Source organism: Lithobates pipiens, unplaced genomic scaffold (assembly GCF_037356315.1).
Source record: "Lithobates pipiens isolate NorthernLeopardFrog02 unplaced genomic scaffold, aLitPip1_a1.2 Scaffold_30, whole genome shotgun sequence".
In the NCBI taxonomy this organism is placed as follows: domain Eukaryota; kingdom Metazoa; phylum Chordata; class Amphibia; order Anura; family Ranidae; genus Lithobates; species Lithobates pipiens.
Window position 1 is genome coordinate 122,644,014 of NW_027507791.1, and position 21,329 is coordinate 122,665,342.

Below are 21,329 nucleotides of genomic sequence, written 5' to 3' on the forward strand. Positions count from 1 at the left end.
TCCCAGGGTAAGGAGCAGGGATTTAAAGGGGGTTAGGAAAAATTGGTAGTTAGGTTCAGAGAGTCGCGTAGATAGGTACAAGGCCCTTGATGCTAAAGTGGCACAATACTGCCAGCAGCACACTTCAGCCATCGTTGTCAATGGAGAAATGCAACAAACTAAGTGGGGGAGCAGGTAGACAGAAACCAACAGGGTTTGCCCCCACCCAGCCCACTCAACCTGGCATGAAATAATATTACATTAATAGCAAGCATAATAGTGTATCCGTATTATCTTAACAAAATGAACATTTCCTCATTATTAGAACTGCAAGTTAGGAGAGTTACCCAAGACAGCATGGAGTCATCCTCCTATTCATTATCTGGACAGGTGGCCCCACCACGCCAGAGGACCTAACTGCGCAGTTGGCATATAGCAGACCGACACCCAGGGAGGTTATAAAAATTTCTAGTAGGAATCCAGGCACGGGTGATCCTCATGCCATCAACAGAGGATTTTGATCCTGTTACATGTTGGCTACATCTATGTAATATCTCCGTATGACGTGTTGTATACACACCATTGAAAAAAAAATTGCAGTTCTTTTTTTCAGCGCACTGAGCTGCTAGCAAATGAGCTTTACGAGATGTCTGTGTGACAACTCAAAGTTAAAAAAAAACAAAAGGAAACTGCACGATACACCAAGCTCAGCCCATCATCGCTAAGCTGATCACACCACACACCAGTCGCTGCGAGGCTGGTGTGAACCTACCCTAATGAATTGTCCAGTGCACAAAGGCACACTACTGGCCATACAGGTATGGCCTTCTGCCAAGGTTATGTCATCGATGAGCTTATCCAAAAACCTGCAAAACAAGCCCTAAGGTCTTAATAGACATCTCTTAACGACACCAGCAGAAAACGTAGGCATACTGGGAGGGGGAAGGGTTATGCTGGCCTGTCTTACATCTTTGATCGCCAGAGTCCAAATTTCCTGAAAGTGTCAGCACAACTCTACTTCTCTGAATACCATTATGTGTCCTATAAATGTACAATAAAGAAAAATAGGATTTTTTGTACTCACAGTAAAATCCTTCTCTCTGTAATTCACTGACTGACACAGCTTCTTCTCTTTAGACCATTGGGTTGTTATGCCACCTTCAGGAGAGGACTAGGAATTACATGTTAACATGCGATGATAAAACTAGAACTTTCTGGTTCCACCGAAGTCCCTTAGGTAACCACCCCTCAGCATGCTACAGTACGTCAACAAGCAGTATAACGTAAAGAAAAATATGAGGGGCGGGTGCTGTGTCAGTCGGTGAATTACAGAGAAAAGGATTTTACGGTGAGTACAAAAAATCCTATTTTCTCTTATATTCACAGACGGACACAGCTTTTCTTTTTAGACCATTGGGATGTCCCCAACAGTGCCAAAACGAGGGGTGGGAAAACAGCATAAAACTCCACCCATCATGGCATGTGGGAGCTAGTACAAATTTTACCAAAAAAACAAACAAAAAACAAAACAACCCCCCCCCCCCCCCAAAAAAAAATAAATAAAAAAAAAAAAAAAAAAAAAAAAAAAAAACCTAGTGTGTGGAAAAACCACCACAAAAAAAACAGGGTGTTCCTCAACAGAGAAGCACTACCCTCAAAATGCCAAAACTGCGTTAACGAATGCAAAACAGGCATCACCCGATGCACTGACATCTACCTTGTAGAACTTTGTCAACATGTAGACAGACGACCAGGTCGCCGCTTTACACACTTGAGCGACATACGCTTGATGGCAGAAGGTCCAAGACATTACGATTGCCCTCGTGGAGTGAGCCGTGACCAGAAAGAGGGGCACCTGCCCGTTTAAGGCACAGGCATGTACTACAATCTGTCTGATCTACCTGGAAATGGTGGCCGACGAGGATAACCAGATGGGGCGACTTGCAGGACAAGGCCGCCAGTTCCGAAACCCTCCAGGTTGAACTGATGGCACCTAGAAAGATCACTTTCTGGGAAAGAGTCAACAGGCGAAACTGATATTTTCAAGTGGCAGCTTCTGAAGCGCCGATAATACCAGGTTCAGATCCCACAGGGGTAATGGTGGACGCACCGGAGGGACTAAATGTCGTACCCCTTGAGCAAAAGTACTCACTAGAGTGTGAGATGCCAGGGGTCGCTGAAAAAGGACCGTCAAGGCTGATATTTGTCCTTTAATGGTGCTTAACGACAATTTCTGGTCCACCACTTACTGAAGAAACAGCAGGATCCTGGATATAGAAAAGGAGTGCGGATGCCATGCTTTCTCCTCACACATGGAGATGTAGGCCTTTCAGGTAAGAAGATATATCTTCCGAAAAGATTTCCGTGCTCTCAACATAGTTGGGATCACCGACTCTGACAGACCCCAGTTTCTCAACACCTGGCTCTCAATAGCCATGCCGTTAAGGCCAGCGATGGTAAAGCAGAATGGAGAATCGGACCTTGAGACAGAAGGTCCTCTTGCAACGGCAGTCGCCAGGGAGCGTCTGTCACCAGGCACACTAGGTCTGCGCACCAAGGACGCTGAGGCCAATCTGGGGCAACCAGTATTACTGGGATCCCCTCGGCTTCCACTCTGTAAAGCAGATGTGTAACAGTTTCAGAGGAGGAAAGGCGTAGATCAGCTGGTACTGATCCCACGGAGCCACCAGCTTGTCTGACGCGTCTACCCACAGATCGCTTATCCTGGACATGAATCTCAGCACCTTCCGATTGATATGGGAGGCCAGGAGATCCATGTCTGGTGTGCCCCACCACAGGCACAGTAGCCTGAACACCTCCGGATGCAACGCCCAGTCTCCTGGGTCCAGCATCTGACAACTTAGATAGTCCGCCTGCCAGTACTCCACACCCAGGATGTAAATGGTCGACAGGGCTGGTACAGGTCGCTCTGCCCATCGAAGTATGTGAGTGACCTTACGTGCGGCAGCCGAGCCTTCTTGTTCCTCCTTGGTGATTGACATATGCCACAGCAGTGGCATTATCTGACTGGATCCTGATCGGACACCCTTGCAGTCTCATTGACCATGTGGAGAGGCATAGCCTGATCGCTCTCAGTAAGAGCAGATTGATCAGCAACTTGGATTCCTCCGTCGACCAGAGGCCCCGAGTCGACTGAACTCCCATCACTCCACCCCAGCCAAATAGGCTGGCGTCCGTTGTGATCACCGTCCATTTCAGAGGTAAGAACGACTTCCCGGACTGAAGCACCGAGGGACCTCAGCCACCAGATCAGGGAACCCCTGACTAACTGGCTCCCCTGGATCTGTCGATCCAGGGACAACGGAGATCTCTCCCACTTTGTTAAGATCTCAAGATCTTCAGGACTCTGGTGTGGAAATGGGCATATGGTACTGCCTCGCACGCAGAAGCAAAGCGACGACCACTTGCGGTTCATCAGCAGTTTTACCGTGCTCCGAGAGTCTGCAACTTGTCTGAAGGGAGAAACTCTCGCTTCCCTGGAGTCCAGCAGCAAGCCTAAGTACTCCAAACCCTGAGTTGGTACCATCACAGACTTTTTTAGGTTTAACAGCCCCCCAAATTCTTGCAGGGTCTGCATGGCGATCGTCACATCCTCTTCCAACTCTTAAGCGGAAGAAGCTCTCAGGAGGAGATCGTCTAGGTAACCCACGATCGCGATCCCGCGTTACCGTAGCAACGCCAACACAGGAGCCAATACCTTGGTAAAGACGAGGGGCTGATACCAAACTAAAAGGGAGAGACACAAACTGGTAGTGGGCTTCCCTGACTGCAATCGCAGAAACTTTTGATGCCGGAGGCATATGGGTATGTGCAGGTATGCATCCTGGATGTCTAAGGACACCAGGGAGTCCCCTTGATGGAGTGCAGTGACTACTGAGTGAACTGATTGCATTCTGAACCTCTGCACTTTCACAAAGTGAATGAGGGCTTTTAGATTCAAGATTGTAGTTCCCAAGAAGGAAGGGGTATGTCCAAACAGGTTTGAGTAGAGCCCCTGGAAACGTTCCAATTCCGGAAGGGGTACAATCACCCCGCGATTCAGCAGGTTCCCTACTGCCCCCAAGAGGGGTCCGGGTATGCTGGAGGGGAAGAATCTGTTTTGCGGCCAAGAGAGAAAATCTATCTTGTAGCCGTAAGAAATCAGATCGCAGACCCATTGGTCGGACAGTTGAGAGGACCACAAACTCCCGAAGGCGACCCCCCACCCGATTCATGGGTGGGGACAAACCTTCATGTGGTAGCACTTTTGTTCGCAGGTTTGTTAGGCTTGCGGTTCCAGGGACGTTTCTGCCCTTCCGTGGTCATCCCTTCGGGCTGGGAACGTTTAGCTGAAGCTCCAGGCGGACATAAAAGCCGTTTGTGAGCGGAAAAAGAGGGCCCTTGCCTACGGCGTGGCTCCTTGGCCTTCTTGGCCTGTGAGAGTAAAATACTCTTACCACCTGTGGCATTCTTAACAATGTCATCCAAAGAGGCTCTAAAGAGCCGGTTGCCAAGGAAGGAAAGATCCGTCAGGGTTTTTTTGGATGCCTGGTCAGCAGACCAGCATTTTAACCAAATCAGGCGCCTCAGCACCATTGCTGACACTGAAGCCCTGGATAATAGGGGAGGGTATCCAGGGCCCCGTCACAAATGTACCATGCACTAGTTGGTCTGCTAGTTCCACGCAGACAGGAGAAGCCTGCTGTTTCCCAATTTGCGGTGCAACAGTTTTGCCCACTCAGTGTCTGCGACACAAGTGCGGATGCCAGTACTGTTCGCATGGTTGACCCCACAACCGTAAACAACGAGCCACTGTCTCGGCCTTCCTGTCCGTGGAATCCTTAAATGCAGGAGTCCCCTCTACTGGGATCGTGATTACTTTGTTTAACCTGGATACTGGGGGGTCCACGACAAGAGGAGCCGACCACATTTTGAGAAGGCTCTATTCAAAGGGGCAATGCACCGCCATGTATTTGGGGACCGAAAGGTCCGTTGCGGTCGACCCCATTCCTTGCAAATGAACTTAAAAAATAAGTCAGATACGGGAACACCTTAGGTGAATGGCTGGCTTATGGGACCCAAAAGGGACCGCTACATCAGCAGAGGGATCTGCTGGCTCCTGAATCTTCAGGGTATCACGCACAGCTGTGATAAGTGCTCCAACAAGCGCTTTGTCGCACACGGACCTGGACGGGCACTCATCCTCACTGTCCGAACGGTCCTGGTCAGCGGCATCTGAAATGACAGAGCAGGGGTCACCAGCCTCAGCAGGGCCCAAGTCTGTGTCAGAGCGGGGGGGGCCCAGGGGCCACTTTTTAGCACCTTGCGCCCACGCACCGCCTCCATCTTGGCAAAGAACGAATTGAGGAACGCCGACCAGGTGTCCAAGGGCACTGCGCATTCCGCAGGCGAAAAGGTTGCAATTGCCTGGACTTCGGGGAAGAAACACCAGTTTCTGAAGCCATGCAGACCCTACCCTGTCTGCCATCCGAAGGGGACTTAGGACAGTGACAGTCCCACCCTCCTTACTGCTGCCGGCTGAGGGGCTCTTTTCCGCAGGACTCACCACCCTGAAGGGTTCTATGCTATCCAGCAAGTAGTGCCTGTGGTCTCTGTAGGCAGGGAGAGTTGTACTTACCAGTGCTGAAGAGCTGGGAGACATTCCATTACAGACCCACATTCTGATCAGTACAGGGTGGCTGATGGCCTCGGCACACTGTCAAGCAGACATCAGTAGCCTGCTCATATGTGCAGAGCATAAAAGCTCACTGACCACCTCTGGAGCGGAGGTTTCGACATTTTATCACATGTTAATATAATCTGTAATGCCTAGTCTTCTCCTGAAGGTAGCATTACAACCCAATGGTCTAAAGAGAGAAGCTGTGTCAGTCAGTGAATATATGAGAAAAATCATTTCAACAATGTGACAGCCCTAAAATGGCCAAAGCAATCCATTAGTTTTAGGTGAACTGTAGCAAAAAATTATGCAAAGGTTAAACCACTAAGGCACCTTTCACAATTGTGCGACTTTTCCTGCGACTTTGGACAAAGTTGCATGACAAGTCGTACCCCATGATAACCATTCAGATCTGTGCGACTTTCAAGTCACGGGAGTGTGAAAGGGGCCCAAGCAAAATTGTACAGCCCAGATTCTGACTAGTGTAAATTAACTAATGATAACATTCTCACCTACAATAATAACTAGAGGAGGACATAGAGGATGTAGATGTGCTATATATATCAGGTGTACCAGTGCAATTATGAGAAGATATACAGGAATCTTCTCTAATATCTAGTTATCCCACTGGAACTCCTGTCTGTGATGGACAGCCTAGTAAGGAGTACAGGGTAAACTGTTGGGCACCAACATTAACATGTGATGTACATATGGAAAGAAAGCATAGTATATAATGCATTACATAAACTGGGCTATGGTGACCAAACTTTTTACAATGCTCACATTAGCCCTATAAAGTCTATGCTGCAAAGATAACACAAAAACTGAGAAAAACCTACCTCCATTTATTGCAACTTCCCCAAGGCAATTGGGAGGCACTTTAGTTGCACACCGTTTGTGGCAGTTGAATTTGCAGTCTTTGCATTGTAGTCCTTGCCGGAAAAGACCCTTTAACAATTTCTTGCAATACTGGCATACTGTTGGTCGAGTGTATGAGTGGATAACAAAGGTGTGAGGCACTTTGACCTTGGTAAGGAGGATCTTGTCCAACTGTATGGGGCGGCCACCATAGGGCTGGGTACTGGGCCTCTTCTCCCGCATGAAAGGCTCTGATGGCGATTTTTGCTGTGCACAGAATGGGATTGGTTATGCATTTTGACATTCACACAGGTCAAAATACACACAAGTTCAACATGCATCAAGTATACAAAACATAATATTCAACAGTGTAAAAGTAGATTTTCAACATGTTTGCCATCTCCACAGGCCTGGTTCAAAAGCCATCTGGTAGTCTTATCTATAAAATCGCTAGGTCCTTTGCTCTATGTACTTTTGACACGGGTATTATGAGAAGTAACCAGAGTGTGCCACAGGTACATAACGAAAAAATAAAAATCAGACACCCTTAAAAGGAGTATACCAATTTACACTGTAGAGTTATCTGCTGTGGGCACTCGCATATAGGAAAACATTGAGAGTTGTAGTAGTGCAAATCATCTATGACATCTATAAGAGGAGAAGACAGGCACATGCCAAACAGAAATGTTAACTTTTTGTGATACATGTTTGAGCACTGCTTGACATAATACAAAAGAAATTGTGTAATTAGGCAAGAATACATTGGAAAATATTTATATAAGACCAACCCTACTTTTCACAGTGAATGATTCAAAATTGGTTTGTGTGCCTGAACTGTGGACTGTTAAAAAAAATAAAATAAAATACAGCAGTCTTGGGGATCTCAAAGATGACAGGCCAACTCACAATTATTTAATAGAGATCTACAGCCCTGTTATCAGTGCTAATTTAGTCGACTAAAACATTTTAGTCGACTAAATTATTATTTTAGTCTACTAAAATACGACAAACTAAAACAACTGAAATGACTAAAATACGACTAAAGCGCCACTTTAGTCAAAAGACCAAATCTAAATTGAAATTTGACTTCAAAATTAACACTGGTCTGTAGTGCATGTTCACACCTCAATGTAATAATAAACATTCGATTTTTCACGCCAGCAGTATATGAGTTTGCAAATTGTAGAGAATCGTTAACTAATGCATTACAATTGAATTACTCCCATTAGATTTTAGATTAATAAAATTAGTTTTAGTTGACTAAAATATGCTGGAGATTTTAGTCGACTAAAATGTACTGGAGATTTAGTCATCTAAATATGACTAAAACAATTGCATTACACTAAAATGGGACCAAAACTAAAATGCCATTTTAGCCCTAAGACAGACTAAAACTAAAGCGAAATTTGCTGCCAAAATTAACACTGGTTATCAAGAGATCAACTATTAGAGAACTTCTAAACTTGAATTTTGAGCTAATTATACAAGAAGGCGTTTATATTTCTCCATTACTGAACTCACCTTAAATTAAAAAAAAAAAAAATAGGACTTTTTGGTTTAATTGTAAAATCAGTTTCTTTAACCAGTTCCCGACCAGCGTGCGACGATGTACGCTGGCAGAATGGCACGGGCAGGCAACCTGGCGTATGCCAGTCGGGCCCCCGTGATTGGAGCAGAGATCAGTGTTCACTAGCACACAGCCCAGCCCCACCCAATTAGTAACATGACCCTAGGACACACTTAACCCCTAAACTGCCACCCCCTGGTTAACCCATTCACTGCCAGAGTAATTTTCACAAAAAATAAATAAAAATGCTGATTGCCGCCATTACTAGTAAAAAAAAAATTATTAGTAAAAATGGCTATAATAACTATCCCCTATTTTGTAAACGCTATAAATTTTGCGCAAACCAATCAATCGCTTATTGAGATTTTTTTAGCCAAAAATATGTAGAATACATAAACTGAGGAAAAACTTTTTTTTATATATTTTTGGGGGATATTTATTATAGCAAAAAGTAAAAAATAATGTGTTTTTTTTTCTAAATTGTCGCTCTTTTTTGTTTATAGCGCAAAAAAAATTAAAACCGCAGGGGTGATCAAATACCACCAAAAGAAAGCTCTATTCGTGGGGAAAAAAGGACGTCAATTTTGTTTGGGAGCCACGTCGCACGACCGCCCAATTGTCAGTTAAAGCAACGCAGTGCCTTATCGCAAAAAGTGGTCTGGTCATTGGCCTGCAAAATGGTCCAGTCTGAAAGTACAGGGCGTAGGATATTTAGTGTGTAACCATGGGTTCTATACCATCAGATAACTGGACACTGAAATATAAAAATACAATAAAAATACAATAAAAAAAAAATAAAAAAAATATAAAAAATTTCAACAGCTTACCTGTAAAATCATTTTTGTATGGGTTATATGGCACCTTCAGGTGATGAACACTGGCACACACCAGACAGGAAGTTAAATTCCCCATATAACCCCTTCCCTTACTGGGAGTACCTCAGTTTTGTAGCGAAGCAATACACGTGTAACCAGAAACAGGGGAGGGACCTCTGTGTGCCGTGGCGTACTCCCAAGAAAAGGATTTTACAGGTAAAGCAGTTATAAAAATACTATTTTCTTTATCGTACATGGCGAGACACAAAGCCACGGCAATTACTGTATGGGATTGTCCCAGAGCAATGCCACCTGAGAAGAGGAGATGCAAACAAAGTAGGGTGCAATCAGACCTGAGGACCTATACTGCTGCCTGCAGTACACTGCACCCAAAGGCGATATCCTCATGCCTTCTTACATCCACCCGATAGAATCTGGTGAATGTATGGACTGAAAACCAAGTTGCGGCCTTGCAGATTTGAGCCATGGAGGCTTGGTGATGCACTATCTCACGAAGCACTAACAGCCCTGGTGGAGTGCGCTTTGATTTGAAAAGGTGGAACTTTCCTCTTCAAACCATAAGCTTGAATAATTACTTGCCGAATCCATTTGGCAATAGTGTATTTTGACGCTGCCTGTCCTTTCTAGGACACAACCTGAAAGGCTGGCATCTGTTGTCACCACCTTCCAGATAACTGGTAAGAAGGCTTTCCTTTACTGCAGATTCTTGGGTATCCCACCAACTGAGGCTCGGACACACTTTTGGTGACAAACGCATCAGAAAATCTAGTGCTTGGATTCTCTTGTTTCAAGCCAACAGGATACTGTTTGCAGCAGTCTCGAATGAAACTGAGCATAGGGAACTGCTTCGAATGAAGCCCCCATCTTCCCCAACAACCCCAAAAGGCGGATAGAAGGACCCTTCTCTGCCTTGACCACCTGAACCAGATCCTTAATGGCATTGATTTTTGCCTAGGGTAAGAACATCTTCTGGGCTTTATCTATAATCAGACCCAAGTAGTCTAATCTTCTTAATAGTGTTAAAGCTGGAGTTCCGCAGTTTTTCTTTTTTTTTTTTTTTTAAGTCAGCAGCTACAAATACTGCAGCTGTTGACTTAAAATATGGATACTCACCTGTCCAGCGCGCCCATGATGTCGGCACCCAAAGCTGATCTGACGCTCGGCTCTTGGGTGCTGCCGCCGCCATCTTCACTACAGGAATCAGGAATTAAGCCTTGCGGGTTCACTTCCCGGTTCCCTACTGTTCATGCTCAAGTCACGCTGCGCAATATGGACGGTCCCTGTTGTCTCTGGGATTCATGCGTTTCCCGGCAGACAGCGGGGAAGGGACAGGAAGTGGCGTAAATACCCATAGATTCTATGGCTATCTATGCTCTGAAGTGGGTGCAAATACCTGTATTATACAGGTATCTGCATCCCCCTCCCCCCCCTGAAAAGTGCCAAATGTGGCACAGAAGGGGTAGAGGGTTCCAATGAGCGGAAGTTCCACTTTAGGGTGGAGCTCTGCTTTAAAGAAGATTTCCCTAGGTTGGTTTATCAAGAGCAGGTCATCTAGGTATGCTATTATTGTTATACCTTGAGTCCTTAATCTGGCCAGAGGAAGGGCCAGAAGTTTTGTAAACACCCGGGGTGCAGTAACTAGACCGAAAGGCAAAGCTACAAACTGAAAATAAAGTTTTTCTACTTCGAAATGCAAATATTTCTGGTGAGCAGGGAAATGGGTACATGCAGGTATACAACCTTGATGTTGATTAATACCAGAAGTTCTCCTCCTTGTAGGATGGAGACTACTGAGCAGATTGATTTCATGCGAAGAGTGAATTTTCAGGAACCAGTTTAGATCTTTCACATTTAGAATGGGCCTGACATATCCATTTGGTTTTGGCACCATGAAAAGGAACCCCCAACCCCTGCACTTCTATGGGGACCCTCGTGAACACTTTTTGTGACAAAAGGCGGTCTAACGCCAGAGACTTCTCTTTCGCTGGATCTTTGGGGATATTTGACCTGAGGAAACAAGGAGAGGGGAATTCTCGAAACTCTAGTTTGAAACCTAGAGCTATTGTGGACACCACTCATCTGTCTCGAAATTCTTCCTGCTAGACCCCTGAGAACTGCAGAAGTCCTCCCCTCACTCGAACGAGTGGGGGCGCCCCTTCATAAAGAGGCTGTAGCACTTTATCTTGTGGGTTTCCTCCCCCAGGATTTCTTTTGTCCCTGGGGTTGACCCCGAGGATTACCTCTTGAACCTGATGGTGGAGGCTGTCGTGACTGCCTGGAGGCTGATGCCCCTGGCACTGGAGAAAGAGCCGTTTAATGAGGGTTGTTTACTCCTTTTTTTAACTGCCACTGGTACTTTTCTCACTTGTTATTTTTTTGGACATATTTGTCCAAATGATCCCCAAACAGCTTTTCACCACAGAAAGGAAAACAAGCCAAGAGCTTTTTGCATGGCGCTTCAGCTGACCAACTTTCCAACCATAGGATTCTACGCATATGCATCAACCCAAGCATAAGGAGAGAGGTTTGAAGAATAGAATCTCTGATTGCATCAACTGTAGGGCTGCAACTAACGATTATTTTCATAATCGATTAGTTGACCGATTATTGTTTCGATTAATTTGGTTAATAACCTTAAAAAAAAAGTGTGGTGTATAATTTAGTTAATATGTAAAGTTTAAAAAAAAAAAGGCAATTTATTCTTAAATATCTCTATATGCAGTGGTAAATATAAATAACTATATGGTTAGGGAGCAAAATATCAAATCCACTGAGAATAACAGACAGAAGAGATATACTGTATATATTAGAGGGGATATATACTGTATATACTATTATAGGCTGTATATGCCAGGGGTTGACAAATTTGCTTGGAATCTAGGAGCCAGCTAAAAAAGTTAGGAGCCAGGTCCGTGACGGCGATCTGGACCTGTCCCTGGCCTGACATGGAGACGAGTGAGGGGAAGATAGCCCCCAGCCCCCCACCTGTCTCCAAGTCATTGCCCATAGCTCTTAGAGGGACATTTTTAAATTGCATTTTAGTGTAAATATGAGATGTGAGGTCTCTCTGACCCCAGATCTCATATATAAAAGAGGACCTGTCATGCTTTTTTCTATTACAAGGGATTTTTACATTCCTTGTAATAGGAATAAAAGTGACACACATTTTTTTTTTTTTTTTAAAAGAACAGTGAAAAAAATTAAAATAAAAGTTAAAATAAGAAAAAAAAATGTTTTAAATGCGCCCTGTCTCGCCAAGCTTGCGTGCAGAAGCGAACGCATATATGAAAGCGGTGTTAAAACCACACATGTGAGGTATCGCTGCGATCGGTAAGAGCAATAATTCTAGCCCCAGACCTCCTCTGTAACTCAAAACGTGCAACCTATAGAATTTTTTAAACGTCGCCTATGGAGATTTTAAAGGGTAAAAGTTTGTCGCCATTCCATGAGCGGGCGCAATTTTGAAGCGTGACATGTTGGGTATCGATTTACTCGGCGTAACATTATCTTTCACAATATAAAAAAAAAAATTAGGCTAACTTTACTGTTGTCTTTTTTTTTATTAAATAAAAATTTTTTCCCCAAAAAAAGTGCGCTTGTAAGTCCGCTGTGCAAATACGGTGTGACAGACAGTATTGCAACGACCACCATTTTACTCTCTAGGGTGTTATATATATATATATATATATATATATATTTTTTTTTTTATTATTTATTCTATTTTATATATATATATATATATATATATATATATATATATATATATATATATATATATATATATATATATATAATATAATATATATATATATATATATTTTTTTTGTTTTGTTTAGGGGTTCTAAGTAAAGGGATGGAGAAAGACTGGCAGGCAATCCCATTAGCATTGTTGGTTGTAATTCCAACGGCCACCACAAGAGGGCGCCAGATTCCAGAAGGAACCATAGGATCACAGAAGGCCTCAAAGCCAGGGGCTCAATTACCGGCCGCCTGCGGCACGGCCCGACGCGATCGCGCGGGGGGGGGTCCACGGAGACGGGATACCCCCAGCTATGCTGCCCCAGGCGCAAGGTCGCTGATTCTAGTCGCCAATGCGACCTGGCGACCGGGTTTTGTCGAGCACTGGTATATGCTATATACTGCATATACCATTAGGAGAGATATACTGCATATACCATTAGGAGAGATATACTGCATATACCATTAGGAGAGATATACTGCATATACCATTAGGAGAGATATACTGCATATACCATTAGGAGAGATATACTGCATATACCATTAGGAGAGATATACTGCATATACCATCAGGAGAGATATACTGTATATACCATTAGGAGAGATATACTGTATATATTAGAAGAGATATACTTTATATAATATTAGAGGAGAGATATACTGTATATACTATTAGAGGAGATATATACTTTTAAAGGGTCAATCTGGTAAACATCAGACTCATTAACTTTAACCCCATTTTGTTACTGGCCGATTAATAGATTATGAAAATAGTAATCAATTAATTTCATAATCTATTAGTTGTCAATTAATCGATTAGTTGTTTCAGCCCTAGTCAATTGCAAAACACAAGATGCTGGCAGCTCAGCTAACTCCTGGGCCTACCGTTCAGGGAAAATCTTGAGCACCTGTTTCAAATGGTCTCTCAATGATTGACATACCCCAATTTCCGGCACTGCAGGTTGAGCCACTGAACCTGCCAAGGAAAAAATATCTTTAAACAGGAATTACAATCTCTTATCAGTTGGATCCGTAAACATTTGCACATTGTCAACGGACAAGTCAAACTTTTATTCACAGAGGATATAGTAGCATCAATTGCTGGTATACTCCACATCTTAGTGAATTTTTCCTCCATAGGATAAAACGTGTTAACTTTTAGGAGGGAAAAATGCTTGTCTGGGTGATCCCACTCAGAATATATAAGCTTTTCCAGCAATGAATGTACAGGAAAGGCATGCAAGGCTTGAGGAGGCTTTAGTGAACTCAAACAAGAAGTGGACTCTTCAACCGACTCAGTTAAGGATAGCTTAAATGTGGAGCGAACCATTTCAGTAAGAAAATCCACCAGCAACTTCTCAGCATGAAGCTAAAGAAGGTCCTTCCCCACTTGATCCCTCAGAAGAGGCATCAGTCTCTCCATGGTCCCCTGAGGGGGATTCATTTTCCCCCTCCCACTGTTCCTATGAGGATCCTGGGGGGTAGAAGGGGCCCTAATGCACTTCCTTCCACTCTGATGTAAGTCGCTAACTTTCCCTCTAATCCACTGATCATTGAGGAAAAAACTTCCTCAGTTACATGAGGCTGAAGTGTTGGAAGCAATTGCAGCTCCTGATGACCCCGATGGCTGACTCTGACCAGCCTCCCTAGATCTTTCGGAGGGCGGGGGGGGGGGGATCGTGTTGCAGAGGGGGGTCCTGAGGGTCACCCTTTTGTGGCCTTATCTTTTGCAGTATTTTTACCATTCCCTCTGGTTATGGTGCAGAGCATAAACAGCCAAGAAAATACACCTACTGCTGCGCAATAGTCCAGCAACTGCCGCTGCTATCAAGCTCAGCCTGATGCAAAGTAAATGTGTCCTAGCAATGTCTGTCAACCAACACTCAACATGCGACCCGTCTGATTTGTGTCCCTTCTTTAGCTGTAGGCACCTGAAAAAAGGTGCATTTTATAGCTACATGACCCACATTGTGGGGTGCTGAAGCACACAGACAAGCCCCGCCCCCTTTCCGCCAACCACCCACGCACCCCCTCCCTCATCTTTTTCAAAGGTACAGCTTTCCCGCGGGAGCGGGCTCTGATCCGCCAGGTCTTTTATGGAGGAGGACTGGGGTGGAGGAGAGGAGCAGCACCGCCAGATGGAGGACTGCCGTAATGCCTCCTTGGGAGAAGCTGTCCCGGTGGGGGAACATTCCCAAAAAGGAAAAAAAAAAAAAAAAAAACACCTTCCCTGCGTCTTACCTGGGGCTTGGGCTGGAGGAAGCATGCTGCCTGACGCCGAGGCGAGACTGACAAACATGGAATCAGTTTTGTGCTCTTGACAGCCCCCGGTGGCGACTATAAACATGACAACATTTACTTTAAAGGAGACATACCCACAAGATTTAGAAAAATTCCTTAGGAATCTCCCTTACCTTATCCAGCTGCAGGGTTCTGTGGCAACAGACCCAATCTTCACCTCTCAGGGTGGGCCCTGTTAAAAAAAACCTTCAGGGACTGGGGCCCTCTTTTTATCGGGGGAGCCAGAGCTCTGGGCCTGTAAAAAAGCACCCCGCCAGGAATATGACTGAAAAAAAACAAATACTGGATCCCGGGGTCCAGTTCTCTAAAAAGGAAGCGTTACAGGTAAAAGGTCGTTTCTTCAGACACAGACACTTTGAATGGATCCGGCTGCATTGCTTGCCCCAGCAAGGAATATTCCAGCGGAGCTCAGCACAGCAAATCTTTATTCGTGACCAACACCTAAGACACTGGTGAAAAAACGGAAGTACTCCTAGTAAGGGGAGGGGTTACATGGGGAATTGAACTTCTGGTCTAGGGTGTGCCAGTGTCCATCAACTGAAGGTGCCATATAACCCATAAAGTAATTACTGTGGCTCTGTGTCCCCTGATGTACAATAAAGAGAAGTCTGCAGGGACATGTCCTATATAACCATTCCTACTACCAGCTAGCCTCAGTTTTTTTAGCAAACCATAGGGAGATCATAAAGAACAGAGCAGAGTAGTACTGTACTCCAAGAAATGGATTTTACTGCTAAATTAAAAACTTTTTTTTTTTCCAATTTCAGGTCAGTTCAGTGATAAAGAACTTTTTTCTTAGCCGTACAGGACACAGAATCTTTAGACTTTAGCCATGGGATGTCCAAAAGCAGTTCAACTGAGGGGTGGACAACACAGCAAACACTAACACGCCCACATAACTAACTAGATAAGAAGGTTCAACAGAACCCAGAGAACAGCTTCTAATACTTTATGCTCAAAATTGGCATAAAAATCCATTTAGTAATACTTAAAAAGGAACTCCAGCCATTTGTAGAAAAATACAAAAGTCAGCAGCTACAAATCCAGTAGCTGCTGACTTAATTGAGTACTCATCAGCCCAGGGAACCAGCGCTGTCCTCACATGGTCTGCCATCTTGAGTGTGGGAAGCAGACTGCGATTTCCTGGGGGCTCACAGCTGTATCCCCACTGCGCATGGGCAAGACACAATGTGCATTCGGAATGATCCCGCAACCTCCTGGAACCTGCGACATGTCTAAGGACGTTGTGGGGAGGGAGAAACGGGCCGAAATGTTGGTTACCCACCTAGAAATTGGTACCCACTCCCTAAAAAAGTAAAAAAACTAAAAATAAGTACATTGGCAGGGGGAAAGCAGCAGAACATCCGATTTTATGGTTCTGCCTGTACAGAGGCATATCCAATGTAAGGTCTCAATATTCCAATTGGCAAGTTGGTTCCAGTAACAAATTCTAAGGTTGAGGATCCAAACCGGTCTCTATAGAGTCTATAATCTCCGTTGGAGGACTGATCCTTTAGGATATCATGCAGGTAACCCACAACATGCATCGCCTGAGAGAGGAGCAGAGTTAGTACCAAGGAAAGCACTGACAGGCCAAAGGAAAGGGTGTAAAACTGGTAATGCTTGGTTCCCACAACAAAACACATATAGCGTTGGTGAGGTGGAGAAATGGGAACAGCCAATTAAGCATCCTGGATGTACAGCGGGTAAAATAAGTATTAAACACATCACCATTTTTCTAGGTAATTATATTTCTTAGGTGTTTTTGACATTAAATATGTTCACTACATGTCGGAAACAACCCATGCAATCCATAAATTTGTATGGGCTCAAATCACACTGCAAAAAGTATTGGTTTCAGGTATCGGAGCATTTCCACAAGTACCTGTGCAAATGCTTAGTATTGGTGCAACCCTAGTAAAAACCCTAACAGCATTCCTTGTTCAAGATTGGGGCAATACATCTCTGAGAAAGGAGCAGGTAAACAGCAGCAAGAAGATTCATCTGTTTTTGCAGGAAATTAGGCAAGCTGGAGTCCATGATGAAGGGAGGAGGCAGCGTTTTAAACTCCAGCTAGGGATTTGAAAGTCAGGAAGTCCAAAGGGCCAACATGTGTACCCTTACCAGGACAAGTGGGTGACATCGTGACATCTCTTGCACAAGAGTTACACTGACCATCATCAAGGGTGTTTGCCAAGTTGATCATGCAGTAGCGAAAGGCCACCGATAAAAGCTCTAAGTGAAAAACAGTGAACAGAGGGATCTGGTAAATATGGAGCTAGTGTCTTTGGCCATCCCCTTAGTCCAGAAAGGAAGGATCGGCAGGTAGCCATGGAGGCAACTGCATGCTGCATGGCAGAGACGACCGTAGAAAGAATGGCCTTAAAAAGGGTATCTAACCTTTTCACTGGGTCCTCTTACATGGGATTATCCTCCACAGGGACCATTGGGGTCTTGTTAAGATGACAAATTGCTGCCTCCATCAAAGGGACTGATCATTTTGGGAGGAAGCCCTCCTCAATAGAATACTGCTGAGCAAAATGCTTTGGAGAAGCAATGAGCTTTTTTTTTTTTAGAGTCAGGCCAGTCATCATACATTCAGGTTTTAAAAGCAAGTGGATGAGCAAGATCTTGGGCTCATCCTCAGGCAGCATATCAGCAAAGTCAGTGACTGACTCAGGAGGGGAGATTGATACCCTAGAATCTACATCCTACAAAAAGGATAAACCAGAAAAATAACCAAAAAATCAGGACCCTTGGGACTTTTTAGGTACCACATTTTTGCATAAATCAATGATGTTAGAAATTTATATATGTATTTTATATTATTTTCACAAGTAAAAAATAATTATCCTATCAATATACACAATATTAATGCTGTAGTGGTACATATGTGTATTTTCCATTGATCTATATCTCATACGGTATTATCCTTTGATATAGCGACTTAGTAATCAACCTTAGTTGGCCTATAACTAGCTATACATCATCAGAAATTAGACCAGTAAAGAGAAAGGGAAGAATATCCAATATATATGTATATACAATGCACCTTATTAGACAGATATATATATATATATATATATATATATATATTTTTTTTTTTTTTTTTAATCCCTAAATTATGGCCTTGTAGGGTGCAGGGCTCAGCCTAGGAGTCAACTGATTCAGGAAAAAAAAAAAGCTGTAGCGAATATTGATAATAGACTCTTTAAAGCGGATGTAAACCCTCACATATACCCAATGAGGTAAATAGCCTCAGATGATACACAGAGATGAAACAAATCTCCTTACATAAGTTTTACTTGTATATCTGCAGTCTTGCCTTTTCTACACGCTTTTAAATGTGCAGATTGTGTTAGATATTTTTCTTCCTCATTCAGCAGTGGTAGGGGAGTTTGGGCTTTCACTGTGGGAGAGCTGATTGGAGGAAAGGGACACACTAACCATCCACCACCCCCCCCCCCCCCCCACATAAGTAGAGGAACAAAGGAAGATGCAGAGCTGCAGTCTGAATAGACTATCTCTCTGCTAGTCTACCTCCAAGATCCCTCCCGATACAAATTTTCAGCAGCTTTTATCACGTGTGTAGGAGATCTTGTCAGAAGTGACTCTGCTGATAACAGAGGAACAGAGCACCAGGGGCAAACAGCTTTGGAGATAAACATTACAGATATATGGGCCTAGGTCAGATCTCATGAATGGGGTTTACAAGCACTTTAAGAGAAAAAATTAACATAAAAGGAATAAAGCTTCTCCCAGTAGAGACACGCATCACCTAAGAACACTAGCAAGAATCTGAGGCTGAGTGGGAAGAGTTATATAGATGTCCTTGCAACTTAATTTTTCCCAGTGTTCAATCATTTGAAGGTAGCTGCATATACCCCATGGACTAGATCCATCCTGTGTCTTGTACAGTACAACAACCACTCAGTTACTAGTGCCTTTTCACAGGGGACACAAAATCATTATGGAATTTGATTAAAAAAAAGTAAATTTACTACATGTGCTCGCTCTTGGGCTGCTCTATATGTGCACCATATTGTGCAGCTAGGTCTTTTATGAAAAAAGGAATGGCGGTATTTAGATCAACTATGAAACAGAAGGACTACTCCCGCACACAACATACTTAGGCCTAGCGACACAAACTTTGGTTGTCAGACACCCTTTTTGTGCTCTCCACCAAGTTTTCAAGAACTGCGCTACCAGATCCTATGTGATCACTAAATCTTACCACAAAAAAAACCTTGGTACAAATTTTCATGTGGAATTCAAACATGTGGGATGGCAAATGCAGGATAAAACATCTAAATGGCTCTGAAATCTTAGGAGCTTTTGCATGAGGGATCTTACTTTGGAAACAAGACAAAGAGGTGGCATGTAGGTAAAGTACACAACGTCCTGTAAAAGTGGTCCTTGAGCACCAAGTTATAGTCTGTTCTTATGCATGCATTAAAGCACCAAACATTCACGTTTTTTTTTCTCTTAGTAAGAAAGTAGATTTTTTTTCAAAATGTAATTTGCAGCGTTACTACAAATTAGCTAAATGTTCATGTTAAAGGAAACACTGCTGAGAATCTAGGCATTGGTGTAAAATCAACCTACTGAACACAATGGATTTTCTAATGTTTGTGCATGTTTGCACTGGAAAATGCAGAATAATGACAAGACATCTGATGGAAGGAGCCCCATAAAAACACCTTTAAAACCATGTTATATTCATTTCAGTCTTGCTCCATAAAAGCAATGGGAAAATATAAGTTGGTACTTTCTGGGTGGTTCTGCAGGGTGAAGGAAAGGATCCTGCAGCCTTTCGGCCTCGTAAGCCTGATCTGTGGGCTACTTCCAAAGGATTTTGTTCCAGACTGAGCTTTGGCTGGAATTGCTCCAGGAAATGATTGCTAAAACCAGATTACATGATGGAAACTGTAGCTGATGGGGAGCTCAGTGAGAGGGGCCATAACCCATTCACTTCCAGAGAGAAATGATAAAGCTTTTATTAATCAACAACAAGAAAGCGGCAAAGTAGAGTTAAAGTGTAAACCATTCCAAGTGAAGTTCCTAACAGCCCATTTCTCAGCTGCTGAATGTCACATCTGGAGATGTGCTTTCCATCACCTGTTAACTGCCTCTAAATGAACGCTAACGAATGAAGTTCAAAGGGTTAAGAGAAATGTAGCTTAGCAGTCCAGCAAGGTTTCTGGTTCATCAGCCTGCATATAGCAATGACAGCTCAGGATTAAGAGACATTTGTGCAGCCAGGAAACAAAAAGAGGATGCGGTGTGGAGATGCGTGAGGTGCGATCGTTAAGTGTGGAGCTCGGCCAGCAGCAGGAACTAGACCTGAGCCAAACTAAACAGCAATGTATGCTGGAACAAGCTTAACCTCCCCTTCTATACACAGAAAGCCTCCTGTAATAATCTCAGACTCTGGTAATGCATAAAGCTGGAGGTAACTCTGGCTCTGCACATGCATAACATAATCACCACATATGTCTGCAAACATACAAATTCATTAAACTGAAAGTCAATGAATTCAACAACTGCCAGGGACATTCTGTTACAGCGTTTAACCCAATTATACAACAGATACAGTGAACCCGGAAAGTACTCACAGCACTTACATTTTTCCACATTTTGTTATGTTACAGCCTTATTTCAAAATAGATTAAGTTCATTATTTTCTTTAACCACGTCAGCCCCGGAAGGATTTACTCCCTTCCTGACCAGAGCACTTTTTGAGATTCGGCAATGTAGTTTTAACTGACAATTACGCAGTCGTGCGACGTTGCACCCAAACAAAATCGATGTCCTTATTTTCGCACAAATAGAGTATTCTTTTGGTGGCATTTGATCACCTCTGCGGTTTTTATTTTTTGTGCCATAAACAAAAAAAGTGACAATTTTGAAAAAAATGCATTTTTTACTGTTTGCTATAATATACCCCAAAAAATGTATAAATACATTTTTTTTCCTCAGGTTTAGGCCGATGCATATTCTTTGACATATTTTTGGTAAAAAATAATTGCAATAAGCATTTGATTGGTTTGCGCAAAAGTTATAGTGTCTACAAAATAGGGGATAGATTTATGGCATTTTTATAAAAAAAAATTTTTTTTAACTAGCAATAGCGGCGATCAGCAATTTTTATTGGGACTGCGACATGGCGGACACAGCAGACAATTTTGACACATTTTTGGGACCATTGGCATTAACACAGTGTTCATTGCTATAAAATGTAATTGATTACCGTAAAAATGTCACTGGCAGTGAAGGGGTTAACTAGGGGGCGGGAAGGGTTTAAACGTGTCCTGGGGTGTGTTTCTAACTGTCTGGAGAATGGGCTAGCAGTGACACGACACTGATTGCTGCT

The 21,329-nt window shown here is 43.4% G+C and overlaps 1 protein-coding gene across 1 annotated transcript in view; it reads right to left on the reverse strand.

Moving 5' to 3' along the window:
- Window positions 1-21,329, reverse strand: part of PRKD1 (protein kinase D1) — a 266,882-nt gene that overhangs the window by 52,909 nt on the left and 192,644 nt on the right. Inside the window, exon 5 of the mRNA XM_077464790.1 lies at window positions 6,496-6,781. Within this exon, the coding sequence (XP_077320916.1) occupies window positions 6,496-6,781 (286 nt within the window). The remainder of the gene's footprint in view (window positions 1-6,495; window positions 6,782-21,329) is intronic.